Source organism: Hylobates moloch, unplaced genomic scaffold (assembly GCF_009828535.3).
Source record: "Hylobates moloch isolate HMO894 unplaced genomic scaffold, HMol_V3 SCAFFOLD_13, whole genome shotgun sequence".
Taxonomy (NCBI): domain Eukaryota; kingdom Metazoa; phylum Chordata; class Mammalia; order Primates; family Hylobatidae; genus Hylobates; species Hylobates moloch.
The window spans coordinates 30,706,384-30,725,346 of record NW_026652288.1 but is presented as its reverse complement, the minus strand read 5'-3'; the positions used below and the strand labels follow the sequence as shown (position 1 = coordinate 30,725,346).

The 18,963-nt window shown below is 48.6% G+C and overlaps 1 protein-coding gene across 2 annotated transcripts in view; it reads left to right on the top strand.

Moving 5' to 3' along the window:
* Nucleotides 1-18,963, top strand: part of GALNT14 (polypeptide N-acetylgalactosaminyltransferase 14) — a 231,735-nt gene that overhangs the window by 174,529 nt on the left and 38,243 nt on the right. For both annotated transcript variants that reach the window (XM_032172611.2, XM_032172613.2), the window contains exons 3-6: nt 1,337-1,435; nt 9,172-9,239; nt 11,641-11,706; nt 11,877-11,998. In XM_032172611.2, the coding sequence (XP_032028502.1) occupies nt 1,337-1,435; nt 9,172-9,239; nt 11,641-11,706; nt 11,877-11,998 (355 nt within the window). The remainder of the gene's footprint in view (nt 1-1,336; nt 1,436-9,171; nt 9,240-11,640; nt 11,707-11,876; nt 11,999-18,963) is intronic.

Genomic DNA, 18,963 nt, shown 5'->3' with positions numbered 1-18,963 from the left:
AAAGGACATGGTGAGAAATTGTCTCTGGCAGAGAGGACAGGCTTGAAGGACAAGACTTACCTTTTCCTCCATCTCTGCCCCTGGAGCCTTCCTTCCCTAACTTTCAGCTCCTCCTGGATGACCCATGCCCAGCCCATTCTTGAGTCCTGAACAGAGCTGCCTGGCTTTTTCTAAATAAGTTCCCTGGACCAACACCATGAGTCTTCAGCATATGCCCCTGTAGAAAAAACTGATCAGAGTTATCTGAGAGGCCAACATGACATCAGGGCCATTAGCCTAGGACTAAGGATCTGAAATGTTTTAGGCCACAGACTTTCTTGAGACTAGTGAAAACTATGAACTATCTTTCCAGGGAAAAAAAAATGCACATTTATACACACAGTTTGCAAACAATTTCAGAGGGCTCACGTGTCCCTTGAAGTCCATCCCTGGGTCTCTGAACCCTACATTAAAAGCCCCAGGCCTAGGAAAAAAATAGAAAATGAAAAAAGCAAATATTTGACTCCCTAAAGTCTGTTATTTACTTCCTCTTTTAATATCCCCTAGCTCCCCGCAATAATTGAACATCCCCCGAAATAGCAAGAAACAGGAGGAAGCATTTACCCAGTGATAGCCCCTGGTGCCACCAGCCTCACTTGGCGGGTTTATTTTCATTATTATAGTAATTTTCAAGCTGCAGGCTACAATTTTCACTTGCAGCGAGGTATTAAATTGAAATTACCCCAGATGTAATTGTCATAGGAAATAATCCTGGATACATGGAAGTGAATGCCTTTTCAAGATGGGGTTTTATCGTTCATACCAGGGTTTGGGGCTCTGCCTCTTTTACATGCCAGATTTAGGTGTGTGTTGCAGGGGCCAGGCATCGGCACAACATGGTAGCCTGAAGCTGTTAGCCCAGAACACAGTGAAGCCTCTGCCGACTGGAATCTCCCCACTGGCCAGTGGTGTGGGCAGATGGACTGAAAGGGTACAGAGTGGGAAGCAGAGCCCAAGACTTGGAGTTGTGTTCATGCAGCTACCAGGAGCCACTGTGCACTAGCTCAGGCATGCAAGAAATACCACACTTATTTTCCGTATATCAACTCAATTTGTCTCCAAGCCCAGGTTCCCCCAAGGTGGTAGAAAATTCAGGTTTAGTCATTCTTGGAGCTCCCCAGCCCCTCTTAGGGCCAGGTGAAGCTGTGGGGTCTTACCTAGTGCTCTGCAGCTGGGGAAGCCCCTCTAGATATCAAGCATCTGGCATGGGGTGCCCACCCAGATGCCCTCGGTTCTAGCCCTCCAGATACGCTTTGTCCCTGAAGGTGTCACTTGCTCTGTGCCTTTCCTTCCCCAGATGCACGCTGCTGGTGTATTGCACGGACCTTCCACCCACTAGCATCATCATCACCTTCCACAATGAGGCCCGCTCCACGCTGCTCAGGACCATCCGCAGGTGAGGCATCCTTGCCCGTCTGTTGGCCAGCTCCGGGCCAGCACTTGGTGACAGTGTGTCTGCTCCCCAGGTGCCCAGCCCTGTACTAGGAGCACCAGACACATCTAGCTACGTGCCAGGCACTATTCTATATGTCACATGTGTCCTTTCAGTCACTCCTCACATTCCTGTAAGGGAGGCTATTATCCATTTTATAGAAAGACAGAGGCCTGTGGTGCTAGGTAATGTGCAGAAGGTCAAAGAGAATAAGGGGAAGAAGCAGCCTCAGAGCCCTCGGCCTCCCCACTCTGCCAGGCTGCCTCTAGAGCATGGGTTCTGACTTCCGCAAATGAGGAATAGGCTGAGGCCTTGACAGGCTGAGTGCACACCCCAGCCCCAGCATCAGGCTGGGGTCAGCACCCAGCACCGTGACTCTCTGCCCTCCCACACACCCACCAGGGGCCATGCAAATCAGAACGGCCTGCAGCAATCACTAAGGCTTGCCTTCCTGATCATCTACCTGCAGTTCCATCCCCGTTCCCCTGGGCTTCAGTCCACTCATCCTCTGGGTCGTGTTCTTGCTCTAATAGGTGTATCCTGTTACGGATGGCCTCTGGTCTGCATGGGTTTTTGATGTGCCCAAGTCCCGGTGCCAGGCCCTAGCAGAACTCCCCTCAGAACATAGACCTGCACCCAGAAGACTTACCCAGGAATTCCTCCCCCAGATTTTCCAAAGACTCTGGCTGTTTCACCCCCCTTCCCCCATGCCCACCCTCCCCTCCAGAAGTCATCTGTCCTCTTCTCCCTCCCTCAGGCCACCAGCAGTATCTACCTCAGATGGCAATGACAGCAGCCGCCCTCACTCCAGCTCCTCTGGCACGTATTCTGTGCACCTCAGCTGCAGAGGTGAGGAGGCCACTGCCACGCCCACTTCACAGCTGAGGAAACTGACATTGGAGATACTAAATCAAGGTCCAGTGTCGCCTAGCCAGTGATAGTGAGGCAGGATTCCAGGCCTTGCACTCTGATCTCAGAGTCCTCCTTCTTGTCAGCCTGAGTAGGGAGAGGCTAGTCCCAGTGGTGGCGTTCGCATCCTTTGGGGCCAGGAATGCCACAGCCACATCCCGCAGCTGAGCAAAAACCTGCAGTACCTCCATGTCCCCACGAAACACGGCTCATTAGACCCTTCCTGTCCTGCTGAGCAGCACATCAGCCGGTGCCGATGCCACGGAGAAGAAAATATGATGAAACATGGGTCAGAGAGCGCACGAAACACAGCAAAATCTCTTATTGTTTCCATCATGCAGGCTATACTTTTCCTGTCTCTCCCACCCCTGCATGGCTGTGGGCAGTGGGAAGTTCCAGGTGATGGGAGGTAAGTCCTGCAGTAGGGTCACCCTGAGGGAAGGCACCAAATCTTCAGCTCCACCTGTCACGAATGATGAATGTCCACTGTATACGGTCACCACATCCCTTAGAGACATAGGGAGGGACCTGCCCAGACACACAGTTTTTAGCCCAGTGCTTCCACCCGTCCAAGGGGACAGCCCTGTCTGCTATTAAGACATCCTTGGCAATGACAGGCTGGCTTCTTCCTCCAGCCACGTGCCCATCCTGGCTTCTGTAATCACCCCAAGAGCCACCTGATTCAAATTTGATTTCCCAACCAGGCAATAGCTCTTGACAAGAAAATGTGCCAAGTCACTGTCAGGTATCACCGGGAGTCTTGGGGTAGATTAACGATAACAAAGTGCCTGGCTGGTTAAGTGTGGGGACAACAGTGATGGAGGAGGCCCAATTCTCCTGGGTATCCTGTGGTGAGGGGAGGAGCGTCTGGGGCATCCAGGCTGAGAGGACACACAGGGAAGTGGAGGTGGCTGGTTCTGAAGTGCCAGACCACAGCCCTGCTGTTGTGATGTGCTGGGGCACCAGGGCAGGTTCATGGAGTAGACCAACTGCAACCTCTACCTTCCCCACTGCCATGGTGGCTGCTCCATCGATCATGACTGGGCATGCCTGCCAGACGTTTCCATGAGAACAGCGTTAGCATCTGAGAGAGGCTCCTCGCTTTCCAGGCTGGCCTCTCCCTGCCCATCCGGCAAGAAGCTGTCTGATGCTGGGCGCCTCCATCCCCTGACACAGTCACACACATGCACCCCATCAGGGGCTTCCTCTGGGCCCTTCTCTACATATCACTACTCTAGTACTTGCATTTTTGCAGCATGTAACCTTCAGTGAGCTCCTTTAGGGCAAGGACTTATCTTATCCATCTCTTAACCTCCCAATGGCTCAGTTTCCTAACCAAGGAAATGAGAATACTAATCGTACTTAGTACATAGGGTTGCTACGGGTTAATTCGGCTAAAGGACTGAGAACTGTGCCTGGCATGGAATAAGTGCTCGATCAAAGAGAAGAGGCTATCAGATACTTAAAAGGGTGCCACACTTGGAGTCAGAAGATCTGGAGTCAAATCCAAACCCTACCATTTCCTAGCCATGTGACCCTGGGGCACGTTATTAACTACATCTGTAGAAAATGATGATAAAAATATCTTTCATGTTTCTAATTCTATCACATTTCCACAATACACGTTCCTCTTGGGAATGTCTCAGACATTTGGGGGCATTACAGTGTATGTAATATGGGGGCTTCTAGGCCCCCCAGGCCTCCCTAACAGTGTTTATGTCCTGGAGGGTACCTTAGCTGCTGTGCTCAGACTCTAAGACATGTTTCTCCTCTTCCTGCCGCTCCTCCACCTCTATATGGTATTAATGATACTTAATAATAATAAGATTACCATGTTAAATGTATCCTGAGCTTTGTGGCCTGCAGAACACATTCCTTCTCTCACTCCAGTTGGAGCCTCATCCTCAGCCTGTGGGGCAGGTGGTGCACGTGGTGAGAGTGGAGGCATCAGGCCTCAGGTTTCCTGGGTTTCCTGGAGGTACAGCCCAGCTGGTCTGTCTGCCTGCCTGATGGAGGGCTGCCCTGAGGCCCTGGAACCCTGCACTCTGGGAGGGTTCTCGGGGCCCATCAGCCCCGTACTTTTCAGAAGACACCCATGACGTGCCAGATGACTTAGCTGAGAGAGCCCATTTCCTGCCTCCTAGGAACTTCAGATGTCAGCCAGCCCCAAGCTCAGACCCAAGTATGACACACACAAACAGCAAAACGGGGACCTGAGAGGCATGTGTAGACAACCAGGAGCTTATATCAAAAGCAGGCAGGGCAGAAATGAATGTTAGGGGTGGAGGCAGGAAAGATTACTTCTAGAAACTTCCATGCCTTAAGATTCTATACCTCCCTTTCACTCCCTATCCTGTTGCACAAATGAATCACTAGCCACTGAGAGGGGACTGACTGAAGGGCATGTCCTGTCTCAGAGGTCTTCAATAAAGGGACCTTCTCTAAGGTACCTTTCATTGTTAACTTTCTGGAATTCTGGACAGGCTTTGTTGTCAGGCTCTTTGCAACCCCCCTGCCCGGACCCTCTGGCCCCCTAAGCTCTTGAGTTAGCTGGGGACTAGACAGGCTCACATGGGGCACTCAGAGCCAGGTGAAGGCTCAATCGGGTACACAGATGATGGGGTGGGTGTAGAGAAGCATGACCTTGATGAATTAGGGGACATTCTCACTTAGAGAGAAAACAAACCCTGAAGAGTGGTTTATCTTGACTCCTGATGCAGTGAGTCCGCATGTTTATGGGAGACCCAGCGCTGTCACCTTCCTCTTGGGGCATCCTTCACTACTGCCCCTCCCATGGGGGCTCTGAGGCATGGGCGATGGATCCCTTTATGTACTGAGTCTTCTCACTGTTGCTTTTTCATACTATCCCAGATCTAGGGGAGCCATTTCTCAGATTAAGGTGGTTAAGAATTTGGACTCTGGGGCCAGATTTTCATGGCTCTGCCCTTAACAGCTGTGTGATCATAAGCAAGCAAGTTAGCTCTTCTGCCTCAGTTTCCTTTTCTGCAAAACAGAGACTGCTAATAATAACTACCTGACATCACTGTGGAGAAGATAAAGTGATTTCAGATAGGGAAAGGACTTGGAGCAGTGCCTGGCATATAGTGAGCCTGAGCGGTGACAACAGGTGTATATTGTGAGCCTCCAGCCCTGGCAGACAGCAGAGTTCTAATGCAGTGGGTCTCAAACTTGAGCAGGCTTCAGAAGCTCCCAGAGGGCTTATTAAAACACAGTTCCTTGGGCCCCATCTGTAGAAAGTCTAACCCAGGTTGGGCACAGGGGCTCATGTCTGTAATCCCAACACTTTGGGAGGCCGAGGCACGCAGATCACCTGACGTCAGGAAATCAAGACCAGCCTGGCCAACATGGTGAAACTCCGTCTCTACTAAAAAAAAAAAATTAGCTGGGTATGGTGGCAGGCGCCTGTAATCCCAGCTACTCGGGAGGCTGAGGCAGGAGAATCACTTGAACCTGGGAGGCGGAGGTTGCAGTGAGCCGAGATTGTGCCATTGCACTCCAGTCTTGGCAACAACAGTGAAACTCCATCTCAAAAAAAAAAAAAAGAAAGTCTAACCCAGTAAGCCTAGAGTGGGGCCCAAGAATTTGCATTTCTGACAAGTATCTAGGTGATGGTGATGCTACTGGCTCCAGGATCCCACTTGGGAAAGTTATGCATATTGCTATTATTAGTTTCAATATTATTAATATCAATACCCCCATTCAGAGAGCAGCTGCTGTGTGCCAGGCATGGTGAGCTCCTTTCACACAGCTGAGGAAATTATAGTGCTAAAGGTTCAGTACTTACTGAAGCTCTCCCAGCTAGTGAATGGTGGATACAAAGAAACAATACTTGAACCCAAGTTAGTGTCACTCCAGAATGACTAAACTCAACTGTCAGCTGGCCTTGGGTCTTCATTCTACTGGTATTTATGGAGCGTTTGATAAAACCTGCCTGCATAGAGCACCGTGGAGTTCACAAAGCAATTTCAAATACATTTCCTCATTTCACACGCACAAAAGCCTGTGAAGTAGGTCAAGTATTAATATCGCCTGCTTTTACAAGGAAAATGTAATTACAGGAGGAAACGAAGGCTGGGAGCGAACTAACATCTATCTGGTTCAGGATTGCACAGTTAGTGGGTGGTGCAGCCCACCTGGCCTCTGAGCCCACACTGCCCATGCTGCCCTGCGGCCTCTGGGGGCTCCTTGAGGGTCCATAGTTAGGGCGCAGCAGGTGTAGAAGCCGCCTGAGTACCTGCCCTCTGGCAGAGAGATGAGCTGCATATAGAAGACTCTGTTCTAGAACAATCCCAGGCAGAGTGAGGACAGCATTTATTCCCATGCTGAGGCAGAGTAAGGAAGGGTGTGGGGAAGGCAGCTGGAGTGGGGGTGAGGCTGAGAAGAGCTATCCTGTGCTGGGCCTGGATGAAAGAGTGGATTTGCTTTGCTGTAGAGGCAGTGGTGAGAGCAAGGGAGGGAGACCTGAGCAACCATTCCCTCCCTGGGTGGAGGGAATGAGAGTGGGTGTGCACGAGGGAAGACCCTGGAGGACCACCTAGGCCAGGCTAGGTCCCTTGGACTGGACTTGACCTTCTCCTCTGACCACCCAGAGCACATGCCCACCTCAGGCCCTCCCAGCCGCAGGCCATGTTTAAGGGGACTCCGCCATCACTCCAATTGTTCTGATTAGAGAAGCAAAAACAAGCCAGGTGTTACCACGAAATGGTCTAATTAGCACTCACTGCTGACTATTTCTTTTTTTTTCTTTTCTGTTTTAAACTCTGGACATTTTTTATTCACTAATCATCTCTCAGTTCAACCAGTGCAGAGCCGCACGCGATTTACCTTTTGATGTTCGCAGAAGAGAACTCTTGAATTTCAAAGAGCTGGCAGGGATTTAGCGGAATTGAATGCAGAAGCTACAGCCGTAATCAAACCTCATTAGGGTTATTCTTCCAGCAGGTTTTCCGCTGTCTCCTGCCTCCCTCCCTGATTAGAGGGCTGGTTGTTGTTTGTATGTGTTTTCTTTGGGACGATCATGGTGAACAGTCCCCTTCCACCATCCTCTGGCAGAGGCTGCAGCCTTCTTTCCCCTCCCTGACCATGAGCTCCTGAAGACAGAGACAGTGGGCTCAGGACTGTGTTGGGGTTCCTCTCTCCACCTGATACTAGTTGCCATGGTGAGAATCAAGGCTTCATAAATATGGTAGCTCCAGGCTAAGTTCTCTTACGGGGGAGTCTGCATCCTGTATAGAAGGGGTAGTGTACTCCAATCAGGGCTCAGAAAGGCCCTCCTGGGAGGAGGGCTGCATACAGCGCCTCCACCTGCACCCATTCTGAACCCCCTCTGCAACATCACAGGGAATCCTGTGACAGCTGGCGTGGCCCAGGCATGTTTCTGAGTAGTCACGTGGTTTGGGGTGTTCAGGAGAAGCAGGATCCAGTCATCTCAGTCAGGCCTAAGACCCAGAGTTAACCTTGCCCCTGGGTAAAGATCCACAGCACAGGAGGGGTAAGTTGAGTCAGTTAGATTCAAAAATCATTAATGATGCACCAAATTAAGTGATAATAAAGAATTGCAACCATTTGTTATCATTAAGTGCCAAATATCATGATAAATGCTTTTTATACAGTTTCTCCTTTAATTTGCTCAACTGCACTGTGAAATAAGTAGTCCTATTATTATCCCTGTTTTCTAGATGGGATTCTTTGCTGCACAGAGCAGTAAAGTAACTTGCCCGAGATTACACAGCTTGCAGTAAGTAGCTGCTACACCACAGGCTTCTGGAGGGTAGAATCATCATATGCCCAGTGCTGAGCACATAGTAGGTGTTCAGTAAATATCCCTCGAGGGAATAGTTATGCACCAAGGCTCTGTGCTAGACTCTGGCAATAAAGAGAGCAATGGGTCAAGGGTCTTGCCCTGGGATATTTCCCTCCAGAGGGGACCACAGGCGGGCAAGGTACAAAACCAAACTTCAGGGCTGGGAAGTGAGAAAAGCCATAGGATCAGATACAAACTGCTAGGAGATCCCAGAGGAGGAAGCAATTAATTCTCAGTAAGTGGCTTGGAAAGCTGTTAGGGAGGAAGTGACATTCAAACTGGTCCTTGTGGGCAGCACAGGGGCATTTCAAGCAGCGGCAGCAGCAGGAGAGAGGCTTTCAGCTATGAATGAGCAGGACAGCTTCAGACAGCGGCACTGGGCATGGGAGGTGGGGAAATGGGGGCCAGCTTCCGATGGCAAAGGCCTTAGGAATGTGCTGAGGATTTGGGATGTCAGTAGTGAGGAGCCCCTGGGGGGCTGTCAGTTTATTTATTTGCATTGGCGAGGAGAGTCACACAATCAAAGCTCCTTGTCAGAAAGTTCACTCTGGAGACCACGAGCAAGATGGCCTGGGACAGGCTGGGGCAAGTTGAGGCTATAAACCAGACAGAAGAGGTTAAATCAGGGTAGAGGTATAAGAAGTGAAAGTGATTTGAGTGACATTTTCCAGTCAAACCAGCCAGTCTTTACTGATTTGCTGTGCGGTTTCAGGGAGTAGGAGGGTTGCCGAGGTTAACTCCTGGGCTTCTGTCTGGGTGGCTTTGCGGGTGGTGGAGGTATTCACTAAGATGGTGAAGGCAGAATTACATTCCTGCTGGCTCACAGATAAGGAATATGACTGGACAAGCCCTTTGGTGCTCTGATTTTTCATTCCTTAAATGCAATGGTGTCTATTTAAAACTCAGGTTAGTACATATATTTTGCCACTAGAAGTCACAGTGATTTTTTTGTCTTTCCATCTTGCAGCGTATTAAACCGCACCCCTACGCATCTGATCCGGGAAATCATATTAGTGGATGACTTCAGCAATGACCGTAAGTCATGTCACTCACTTGCTCTTTAGACATGAATGTCTGTTCCCAGCCACTCTGTAACAGGCAGAGGTGAGTCCGCTGGTTTTCTGGGAATGGGGAAAAGCCCAGGTTTGTAATAGGTACGGAAGTCTTTGAGTGTCTGTGGCTAGGCTCAGAAGGAGAGAAGCTTTATATCCAAAAAACAATTTCTTGGGTTCTCTGCAATAATCCGCAGTCTGAGCTAAGGCCCTCTTCCGATCATTTCCTGGGAGGTCTGGGTGGGCCCTGTCTTTGGGACCTCCCTGACCCCGTGGGACATCCTGTCACCTGGCCATGACACAGTGAGGGCTGCTTTCCAACCTTTCCGCACACTTGCTCATTTTCTACCTTGTGTCCTCCAGTTATCCTATCAAAGAACCTGAGTCCCATCCAAATTCACAGCAAATCCACTCTCCCCAAGAAAAACATGGGTGTCTTTCCAGACACTGTGCATCAAATTTGAAATGTACAATAATAGTCGAAGCATTGTCAGAATTAACGTACTGGTAGTGCCGACACCTCCCCCGAAGGCCATCCTCCCAGGAGCCTGGGTACAGTTCTGTGCAGTCAATCATAACCAAGCAGAACACCCTCTTCCTGGTGACGAATTGAGGGAAATGGAATGACAACTGTGGACAGCTCCAAGTCCTATCAGAGTGGAGCCCACCCCCCACTAGTTCTGAGGCTGGAAGCTGGGCATTGGGAGCCACCTCCACACTGGGGTCTGCTGTAGGAAGGCTGGAAACCCACACCCATTGGTGCAGCCTCGGAACCTCTCGCAGTGATGCAGAAGTGGGCTGTACATGAGGCCTAGAATAATGAGACCAAGACTCTGAGTTCTGGAACGTGAGGATCTGCTCTCCCTTCCCCAGTGAGGAAGAGCTTGGAGGTGGGCAGACACTGGCCCTGCTGAGGGGTAGCCTGGCACTGAGGCAAGAGAAGAGAGTGCTGCTGGATTCACCTGCAAGAGGAATAGCAGTGTTTACAACATGGACGCTGGAGCCAGACTGCCTAGATTCAAATCCTAGACCTGTAAATCACTCACTAGCTATGTGCCTTGGGCAAATACTCAACCTCGTGCTCGTCAGTTTCCTTGTTATAAAACAGAGATGGTATATATGGTTTATATAAGGATTAAACATGTTAACATGCTTGAAGTGCTTAGAACAGTACCTAGCCCAGAAGCCTGTGTAAGTCTTTTCTGTTGTTCTTTGAAGTTCAGAGCCAAGCAGGGAGGCCAAGGTCAATAAACTAATAAAGCAAAACCACAGTGGTGGAGCCAAGACATGGAGTTCAGAGCCAGGGAGCTGGTGAACCAAAGGAGTGAGGAGCAGCAGGCAAGCCAGGGAGTGACAGGGACAAATGCCTAGGATGGGGTTTCCTGTATGGTGGAGAAGTGAACCAGCTCTGTGTAATGGGAGGCATGCTGAGTGGGACCCTTCCAAAAGCAGGTCTGTGAGCTGGAAGGAAAGTCTAAAATCTCATCTATTCTTAGCCTTCCGGCAGTTTTTACCAGACCTACTAAATTGACCAGTGCTTTGAATGGCCTATAAGAAAAGAGAAATGGGGACAGGCACAGTGGCTCATGCCTGTAATTCTAGCACTCTGGGAGGCCGAGGTGGGAGGATCATCTGAGATCAGGAGTTCGAGACCAGCCTGGTTAACATGGTGAAATCTTGTCTTTACTAAAAATACATAAATTAGCCAGGCATTGTGGTACACGCCTGTGGTCCCAGCTATTTGGGAGGCTGAGGCAGGAGAATCGCTTGAACCCAGGAGGTGGAAGTTGCAGTGAGCAGAGATTGCGCCACTGAACTCCAACCTGGGCGACAGAGCGAGACCCTGTCTCAAAAACAAAGAAAAGAGAAATGGGATTGTTTGTATTAATAACAAGGATAAATGCTTGAGGGGATGGATACCCCATTCTCCATGATGTGATTATTACACATTGCATGCCTGGATCAAAACACTTCCTGTGCCCCATAAATATATATATCTACTATGTGCCCATAAGAATTAAAGATTAAAAAATTAAATTAAAAATTGTTTAAAGAGAAAAATAACAAAAAAGAAAAATGTCCCCAGGTGACTAGGCCAAGATTTTCCACCTGGGAACATTTTCAAGCAAGTATACAGGTGCCATTGTGTACTGACCTGTTCCAAAGTGGTCCTGTTGAGGCCTCTTTGCCCTAGACTGGCCACCGTGTATGACAGCAGTGATTTGTCAGCCCCTCACAGCCTGGAAACACCCTGGACTCAGGACCGCGCTCTGCAGTTAGAAGGGCTGCCTCACCTACCCTTCAGGTTCACCTGCAGTGCACACAATTGTAACATGTAGGTCCATCCCCCAGTGCTCAATTGGTTTAACCTTTTGTCTTTGCAGCTGATGACTGTAAACAGCTCATCAAGTTGCCCAAGGTAAAATGCTTGCGCAATAATGAACGGCAAGGTAGGTCTGAGCTGCTGTGCGGGATCCTCTGGTGTGAGTGTGGGGGTCGAAGGTGTGATGGTGTGTGTGTGTTGGGGTGATCAGTGGGGAATGCTGGGTGGCTTCTTCCTGGTCTCGCTGGACAATGGAGTGACAGTGGCACCCACTTCATCATTTGTTCCTGACTGCAGGTCTGGTCCGGTCCCGGATTCGGGGCGCTGACATTGCCCAGGGCACCACTCTGACTTTCCTCGACAGCCACTGTGAGGTGAACAGGGACTGGCTCCAGCCTCTGTTGCACAGGGTCAAAGAGGTGAGTGAGGCTGAGGAGCAGGGCCAGGCCTCATGCCCCAGCTTTCTCCAGGCTCTCTCTCAAGGTCATTACTTCACATGTGCACCCCCAGTTCTTCTGGGAGGTGGGCAGAACAGATCGCAGTCCCGATTTTATGGATGAAGGAACTAAGGTAGAGCAGGCTGTGTGAGGTCACACGGCAGTCAGTGGTGGAGCAAGGACCGAGATGTGTTGTGACTGGGACTGTCACTCATAGCAGGCCTGCACTTGGGACAGCTGGGACATAACATATGCAGTTTCCTGGGCAGGAATGAACTGCCCAGAACCGGTTCTACCGGAGAGCAGAAGGTTCCAGAATGGGAACCCTTATGGGTGTCTTTTTGTAGAAAGGAGGCAGCAAACTTAACCAGGCTTCACCCCCTAATTCCTGGGGCCTCTGTCTTACTTCTACCCCCACCCAAAGGCTACACCAAGCAGGCAGGCTAGATGCTAAGAGACCTGAATTCCTTGCCCCTCTTTGCCCTTAAATTACTCTACAATTCTGGATGCTTCATTCCTCCAGTGTCTCAATTACTCCCCAAAAAGTGAAAGGAAATTTAATTTTTCTTATTATTTTACATTCCCTGAAGTCTATCCACTTCCCTACTGATCTACAGAATGTGTGGCAATTGCAGATGGCAGTATCAATTCAATGACTAGCATTTGTATTGTATGTTCCTCTTCGTGAGTTATTGACTCCTATAGCCATTCTGTGAAGTAGGAGGTCAGGTATTTTTAATATACCCACTTCACTAAAGAGGAAACAGTCAGGGCAATTATATTACTAGGTCCAATGTTTTCTAGTTGGTACCACCAGCACCAGAACGCTGACATTGCCTCAACAGCATCTTCTCTGTGCTGTGGTTATTTCCTGCTCACTCTTCATGGTAGCTCCTAAACTCCTACCTGCATAACAACAGTGTTAAGAGGACTAAAGAATCAAGCTATGTCGTCTGCCGAGAAGAAAACAAGGAAATCCTTCCCAACATTGTTCATTCCAATGAGATAACCTCAGTGGGTTTACAAAGTTCTGTCACATGGGCCTAGAGGTTAAGGTCCATCAGTAACCATTTTCTCTGAGATTGGGACGGCTCGTCATCCACTTAGTGCTGTTTAGAAAAATCTCCTCTCCAGAATCGCTTGAACCCAGGAGGCAGAGGTTGCAGTGAGCTGAGATTGCACCATTGCACTCCAGCCTGGGCAACAAGAGTGAAATCCTGTCTCAAAAACAAAAAAGAGGAAGAAGAAAAATCTCCTCTCCTACTCTTTTTTGATATCTTCTAGGCAAAGAGGTCTGGATTGGGAAATGTTGCCATGAACAGATACCCATTGAAGGGCCTCTCCTGGCACTGAAGTCCCTTCCAAATGCACCCCTCCCTCGATGCTCTCGTCTGCAGCCCCTTGTCCCTAGACATGCCCTGACATTCCCACTGCTCCAGCTCTGACCAAGCCCTTCCTGTCCCTGGATGCCCTTCCCCTCCTCTCCACAAACCCCCTTGCTCTGTGGGGCCTCATCCACGGCTCCCCTCCTCTAGGCAGCCTTTCCTGACTGTGTGGCCAGCTAGGATCACTCCTGGCAGTCATTGCTCCCTTGGCCCACCATTTCCTCTTCTGGGTTAGTCCTCTGCCTCCCCTAATAGCTTACAAATCCAATGGGGGCACCAATGACTCCTTGTGGCCACCCTGCCTGTCATAGAGTAGGTGCTCAGTGTTTGGAAATGATAATAAAAAAACTAGATGCCATGGGGAGGTGTTATGGTTGGAAGAGGAGAAAATCAAGTTTGCTTCCTACCCGTAAATGAATCAACAGACATTTCCTGAGCACCTATTTTGGGCAGAGTCCCAAGGGTTGGAATGGGCTGTGTAAAAGGTATCCTTACCCTGCTTAGTAAGGTCCGCTGGGTTCCTTGTGCACTGGTGCCACACTGCTTCACAAATGGCCTCCAGTAAAGGGAAGCACAGTGTAAGTGACCACAAGTAGAAGCAACACAAAAACTCTAGAAAGAAGGAAATTCGGTTGGGTGCGGTGGCACACGCCTATAATCCCAGCACTTTGGGAGGCCAAGGTGGACAGATCTCGAGGTCAGGAGATCAAGACCATCCTGGCCAACATGGCGAAACCCCGTCTCTACTAAAAATATAAAAAATTAGCTGAGCGTGGTGGCGCGCACCTATAGTCCCAGCTACTCAGGAGGCTGAGGCAGGAGAATCGCTTGAACCAGGGAGGCAGAGGTTGCAGTGAATCGAGATTGTGCCACTGCACTCCAGCCTGGGTGACAGAGCAAGACTCTATCTCAAAAAAAAAAAAAAAAAAAAAAGGAAGGAAATTATTTGTGAGGAAGAAATATGGAAAACTTTTGAGCACCTCCTGGTTATAGAAGTAGAGGAACTCTACTCCCCAGCAGGATCCTTTACCTCCCCAAAAAAGTCTTTCTGCCTGTGAGTTGTTGACACTACCCTAGGGCCAGCTATATCATCCTGCTACCATTCATGCCTGGAGTTAAAAGGAAACTGGAGTATGTTAAACAAAAACTAAAGGTTAAGGTTGCAGAATCAGAACTAAGTCTAGGAGTACTTAGCTGGGGAAGAAACCGGTGGGAGTTGGAGATAGTGTCTCTGTTTACAGAGGATTTTACACACAACAGACAAGGTATTCCTTACTTAAACTAAGGTCATATTTTTAAAGTGGATTTCAAACTCAGGGACTGCAGTATAGTGGAAAACCCCTTGGCAGAGGACGGAGTAGGCTGCGACTTCTCATTTTCCATTACAACAGTAACCCATGGTCATTGCAGACATTTTGGAAAATATGGAATGGTAGAATGAAAATGAATCAACCAAAATTCTATCATGCAAAGACATCCACTGTTAACATTTCTTTCCATTCAGTATCTTTTTCCTTTGCAGAAAATGTCTTTTTAAATAGTTACTATAATACTGTATTTATATAATTTTTGTATTCTGCTTTTTTCCCTTAATGTTATACATAAGCATTTTCTGAGCAAATTTTCTAAGGCAGTTTGCTCCTTGCCGAGAGAATGGCAGATGCGTTGTAGTGTACACTTGCAGTCAAGAAGTTCATCTCTGAGAAGGAAATGAGGGGTTGAGGTCCAGGGCACGGTGCAGTGCACACTTGGCCCTTCTGTCCCCTCCTCAGGCTGTTCACCCCTCAGGACCTCTGCCTCTGACCAGACCCTTTACCTTCTCAGTTTGCTGGCCATGCACCCTGGAACTGAAGTTCCTGGGGCCCCAGGTCTCATTGGATATTGGGGGCTGCTAGGTGAGGTCATGGTAAAGACTCAGACCTAACCCAGGAGCTCTGTGCCCAGAGCTGTGCCCAGGCCTCTATGGGTGCAGCCGTCACAGCAGTGGACTCAGTCCCCTTGGCCACTGCCCCCAAACTGATTTCATATGAGTGTGCATGTGTGTATGTGTGCACGTGTTTGCGTGTTTTGTGTGTTGTGTTGTAAAATACATATAATGAAAGTTACCATTTTAACCTTTGAAAGTGGGCAATTGAATGATTTTAGTATATTCACAGGGTTGTGTAATCTTCACCACTACTTAATTTTTAAAGTTTTCATCACCCCAAAAGGAAAAGTTTTTATTACCCCAAAAGGGAACCTCATACCCATTGGCAGTCACTCACTCCTCATTCTCCTCTTCTCCCTGCCCCTGGCCACTGCTAATCTGCTCTCTGTCTCAATGGATTTGCCAGTTGTGGACATTTCATATAAATGGAATCACACAACATGTGGCCTTTTGATCCTGGTTCCTTTTGCTTGGCGTATCTTTGGGCTTTATCCATGTTGTATGAATATTGGCATACTGTTTCAAGTATGAATGCATGTATTGGCATTCATTTTCATGGCTAATAATATTCCATAGCATGTGTATACCACATTTTGTTTATCCATCCATCCATTGATGAACACCTGGGTTGTTTCTGCCTTTTTACTTTTGTAAATAGCGCGGTTATAAATATTTGTGTACAAGTTTTTGTATGGGTCCCTGTTTTCAATTATTTAGGGTGTATATGTGAATTGCTGCTGGCTCATATGGTAATTTGATGCTTAACCTGCAGGGACACCCAGGCTGATTTTGTCCCTGCAGAATGTGTTAAGGGAGCCTTGCTTTCCTGGGGCAGTTAATGAACCTGTGAAGCCCTTTCCGTCCCAGTGGCCCCAAGTTCATCTCAGAAACCCTCTCTGAAAAGTGCTCTCCTTTCTACATCCATGGCCAGCCTTACCTGCTGATCAGGCAAAGCCTTCATCTCTTCCTTTCCGAATGTGAGCAATGTCTGCCTGCTGCCGATGCTCCTTCTCCTCCTCAGCTGAGCTCCTGGCTCCTCACCCCCACCTGAGCTAAAGCTTTTGTAGCAAAGAGATTAGCAGAGAGACAAACCCAGGAGCCATGGTCCAGCTCTCACCCTCCCAGGTCTGCAGTGGCCTTGTGGGCTGCAGAGGTTTTTGCTAAGACTCTGACTCTTTTAATGACCTGGAACATTTCCTCTGGGCCAGCCCTTTGGGGACAGGGAGTGAGGGCGTGAGTCAGCCTGTGTTTCCTGGTGTCTTTGTATGTGTCTTGTCTCAGAGTAGGACATGATTTGGTCCTGTGAGTGGAAGTGGAAATTTTAAGCTGTAATTGGAGTTTGGGATTTTCAAAAATAGAAAGAGATAAGAAAGAGGCTGGGCTTCAGCTGTCATCCGCTGTCCTCAGCTGGTGTTTTCCACATTGAAAACCTCCCCAATTTTCCTTCTTTTCCTTTCAATTACATGATGATACTTGAAACAAGTACCAAGTTGGGGTTTTTTTTAAACATAAGCCAATTTTTTTTTTCAGTCTCCTTATCCACATAGTTCTTTAGTGGGAAAAAAAGATTTTAAGAAACTCCAATCTCTGCAAAGCATTTGGTAAATTTATATAAATCATAGCTTACACATTCTTCAAAGCCTTTTCACATGCCTTTCTCTCTTTTTTCCTCACAAAAGCCCAGTTAGAGAGGCAGGATAGTTTTACAAATAATAATTTGTCTTTCTTTTATAGATGAAAAAACAGAGTCCCCAGAGCTGGCTGATTTACTTAAGGTCACACATATTCTAGATGGCAGAATCAGAATGGGAACCCAGGTGTCCTGTCAACCCAGGTGTCCTTGTCTTTGCCCCATAATGTCACCTCCTTGAGGACTCCCTGTGTTCCCCACCCCTCCCTTCAGGCCAGCTTAGAGGCCCCCAGGCTGTGTGTGTATACCCACATCAGAACCATCTACTCACCTCTCCTCACCTTCTCTAGATTGTGAGGTCTTACTCATCCTTGTACCTGCCACGATTCCTAAACCATAGTAGGTGCTCAGGAGTGCTGGTTGATCACAAGAGTGGATGTCTCTAGGAACTTTTTGATTGCCCATTCACAATGTGGTTTTAATTACATGACTCAGTGGAGAAATGAGAGGCCTGATGGCAGGGGTGATAGATAGCCATGGGCTGATGCATTCAGCCTCTTGTAGTTGCTCCTGGTGAGGGTTGGATAGGAGTGGGGTGGAGAGTAGGGGCTTGGATTTGCTTGGAGGAGGGGAGAGGAAGGAGTGTGGTCCAGGATCTGCAAGGGTTCCACCAGCTGCCTGCTTAAGCCTAAGCATGGACCTTGCTTTAAAGATACATCCTGCTGGGGCATGCACACAGAGAGCTCAGTGTGCCTCGGTGCTTTAATTGAGAGTCCCTCCATCGCCCAGCCTACAGGAGGAGAAGCCATCTTGTTCAGCTGTAATTGACCCACCTGCTTGCTAGCAGCACTGACACAATGTCCTTAGAGGGAGCTAATAGATGCCCTCTTTTAGCCAGCACAGATTGAACACCTGCTGCCCACCAGGCTTTGGGCCGGAACTGAGGAATACAAAAGCGGAGCAGGTACTGACCTCCCAGGGCACTCAGAGAGGTCGTGTCCTGACTTTGGTGACTCACTTATAAAGCCTCTTGCAGGCCCATTCACGGTCATAGCTTTATACGTACTTAGCCCCAAATATCCCTCACTACCTATCTGGCCTCCAAGACTCTCAGCCAAGCAGATACCACAACTGAGCTATGACAGGAACAATAGAAGGACAGAACCCCTCAGAGCTTACAGGAGGAGTGCACCAGAGCCTGTTGCAGCCCTGGAGGCAGAGCCCATGCCTGGCTTCTGGGGAAGTCTGTGACCAAAGTAAGAAACCAGCATTTTATTTTCCATTGCAGGTTTTAAATACTGGGGAAAGATTTTTTTTAAGTCAAAGCAAAACAGGATTGCAGTCTGGGGGTCCCCAAGACTACCCTCAGGTTTAATAACTTGCTACAAGGACTGAGGACTCAGCAAAACTGTTAGAATCATGGTTATGGCTTAACTACGGTGAAAGGATACAAATTAAAACCAGCAATGGGTAAAGGTGCACAGGAAGAGTCCAGGCACAGGCTTCCAGTTGTCCTTTCCCAGTAGGTTGTACAGATACCACTTACTTCTCCTAGCAAGGTTGTGAGGCAACATCACAGAGTATTGCCAAAGGGGAAAGCTCCCCCAAGCCTCGATATCCAGGGTTTTTATTGGGTGTCAGTAAATAGACATGGCTAACTACCGTCATGGTCCCCATGCCTTTCCAGAGGTCAAGTTGAGTTGGTACCACACAGCCCAAGGTCTTCACCATAAACCACATTGTTAGCATAGTTATCTGGTGTAGCCTACAGCCCCAGGTAAACAAAGACAGTCTTCTAGGCAGGACATTCCAAGGGGTTAGAGGTTACCTCCCAGGAGCTGGGCAAGGGCCAAACGTATCTTTGGGCATAGTTAATCCTTTATTGCATAAGAGTCACAGAAGGACCTAGTACAGCTGCAGAGGCCCCAAAGCTCAAAGCAAAGGCAAAACCAAGACTTTGTCAGACATACAGAAGATATCTCTGAACTTCTGAGGTCATTTCAGA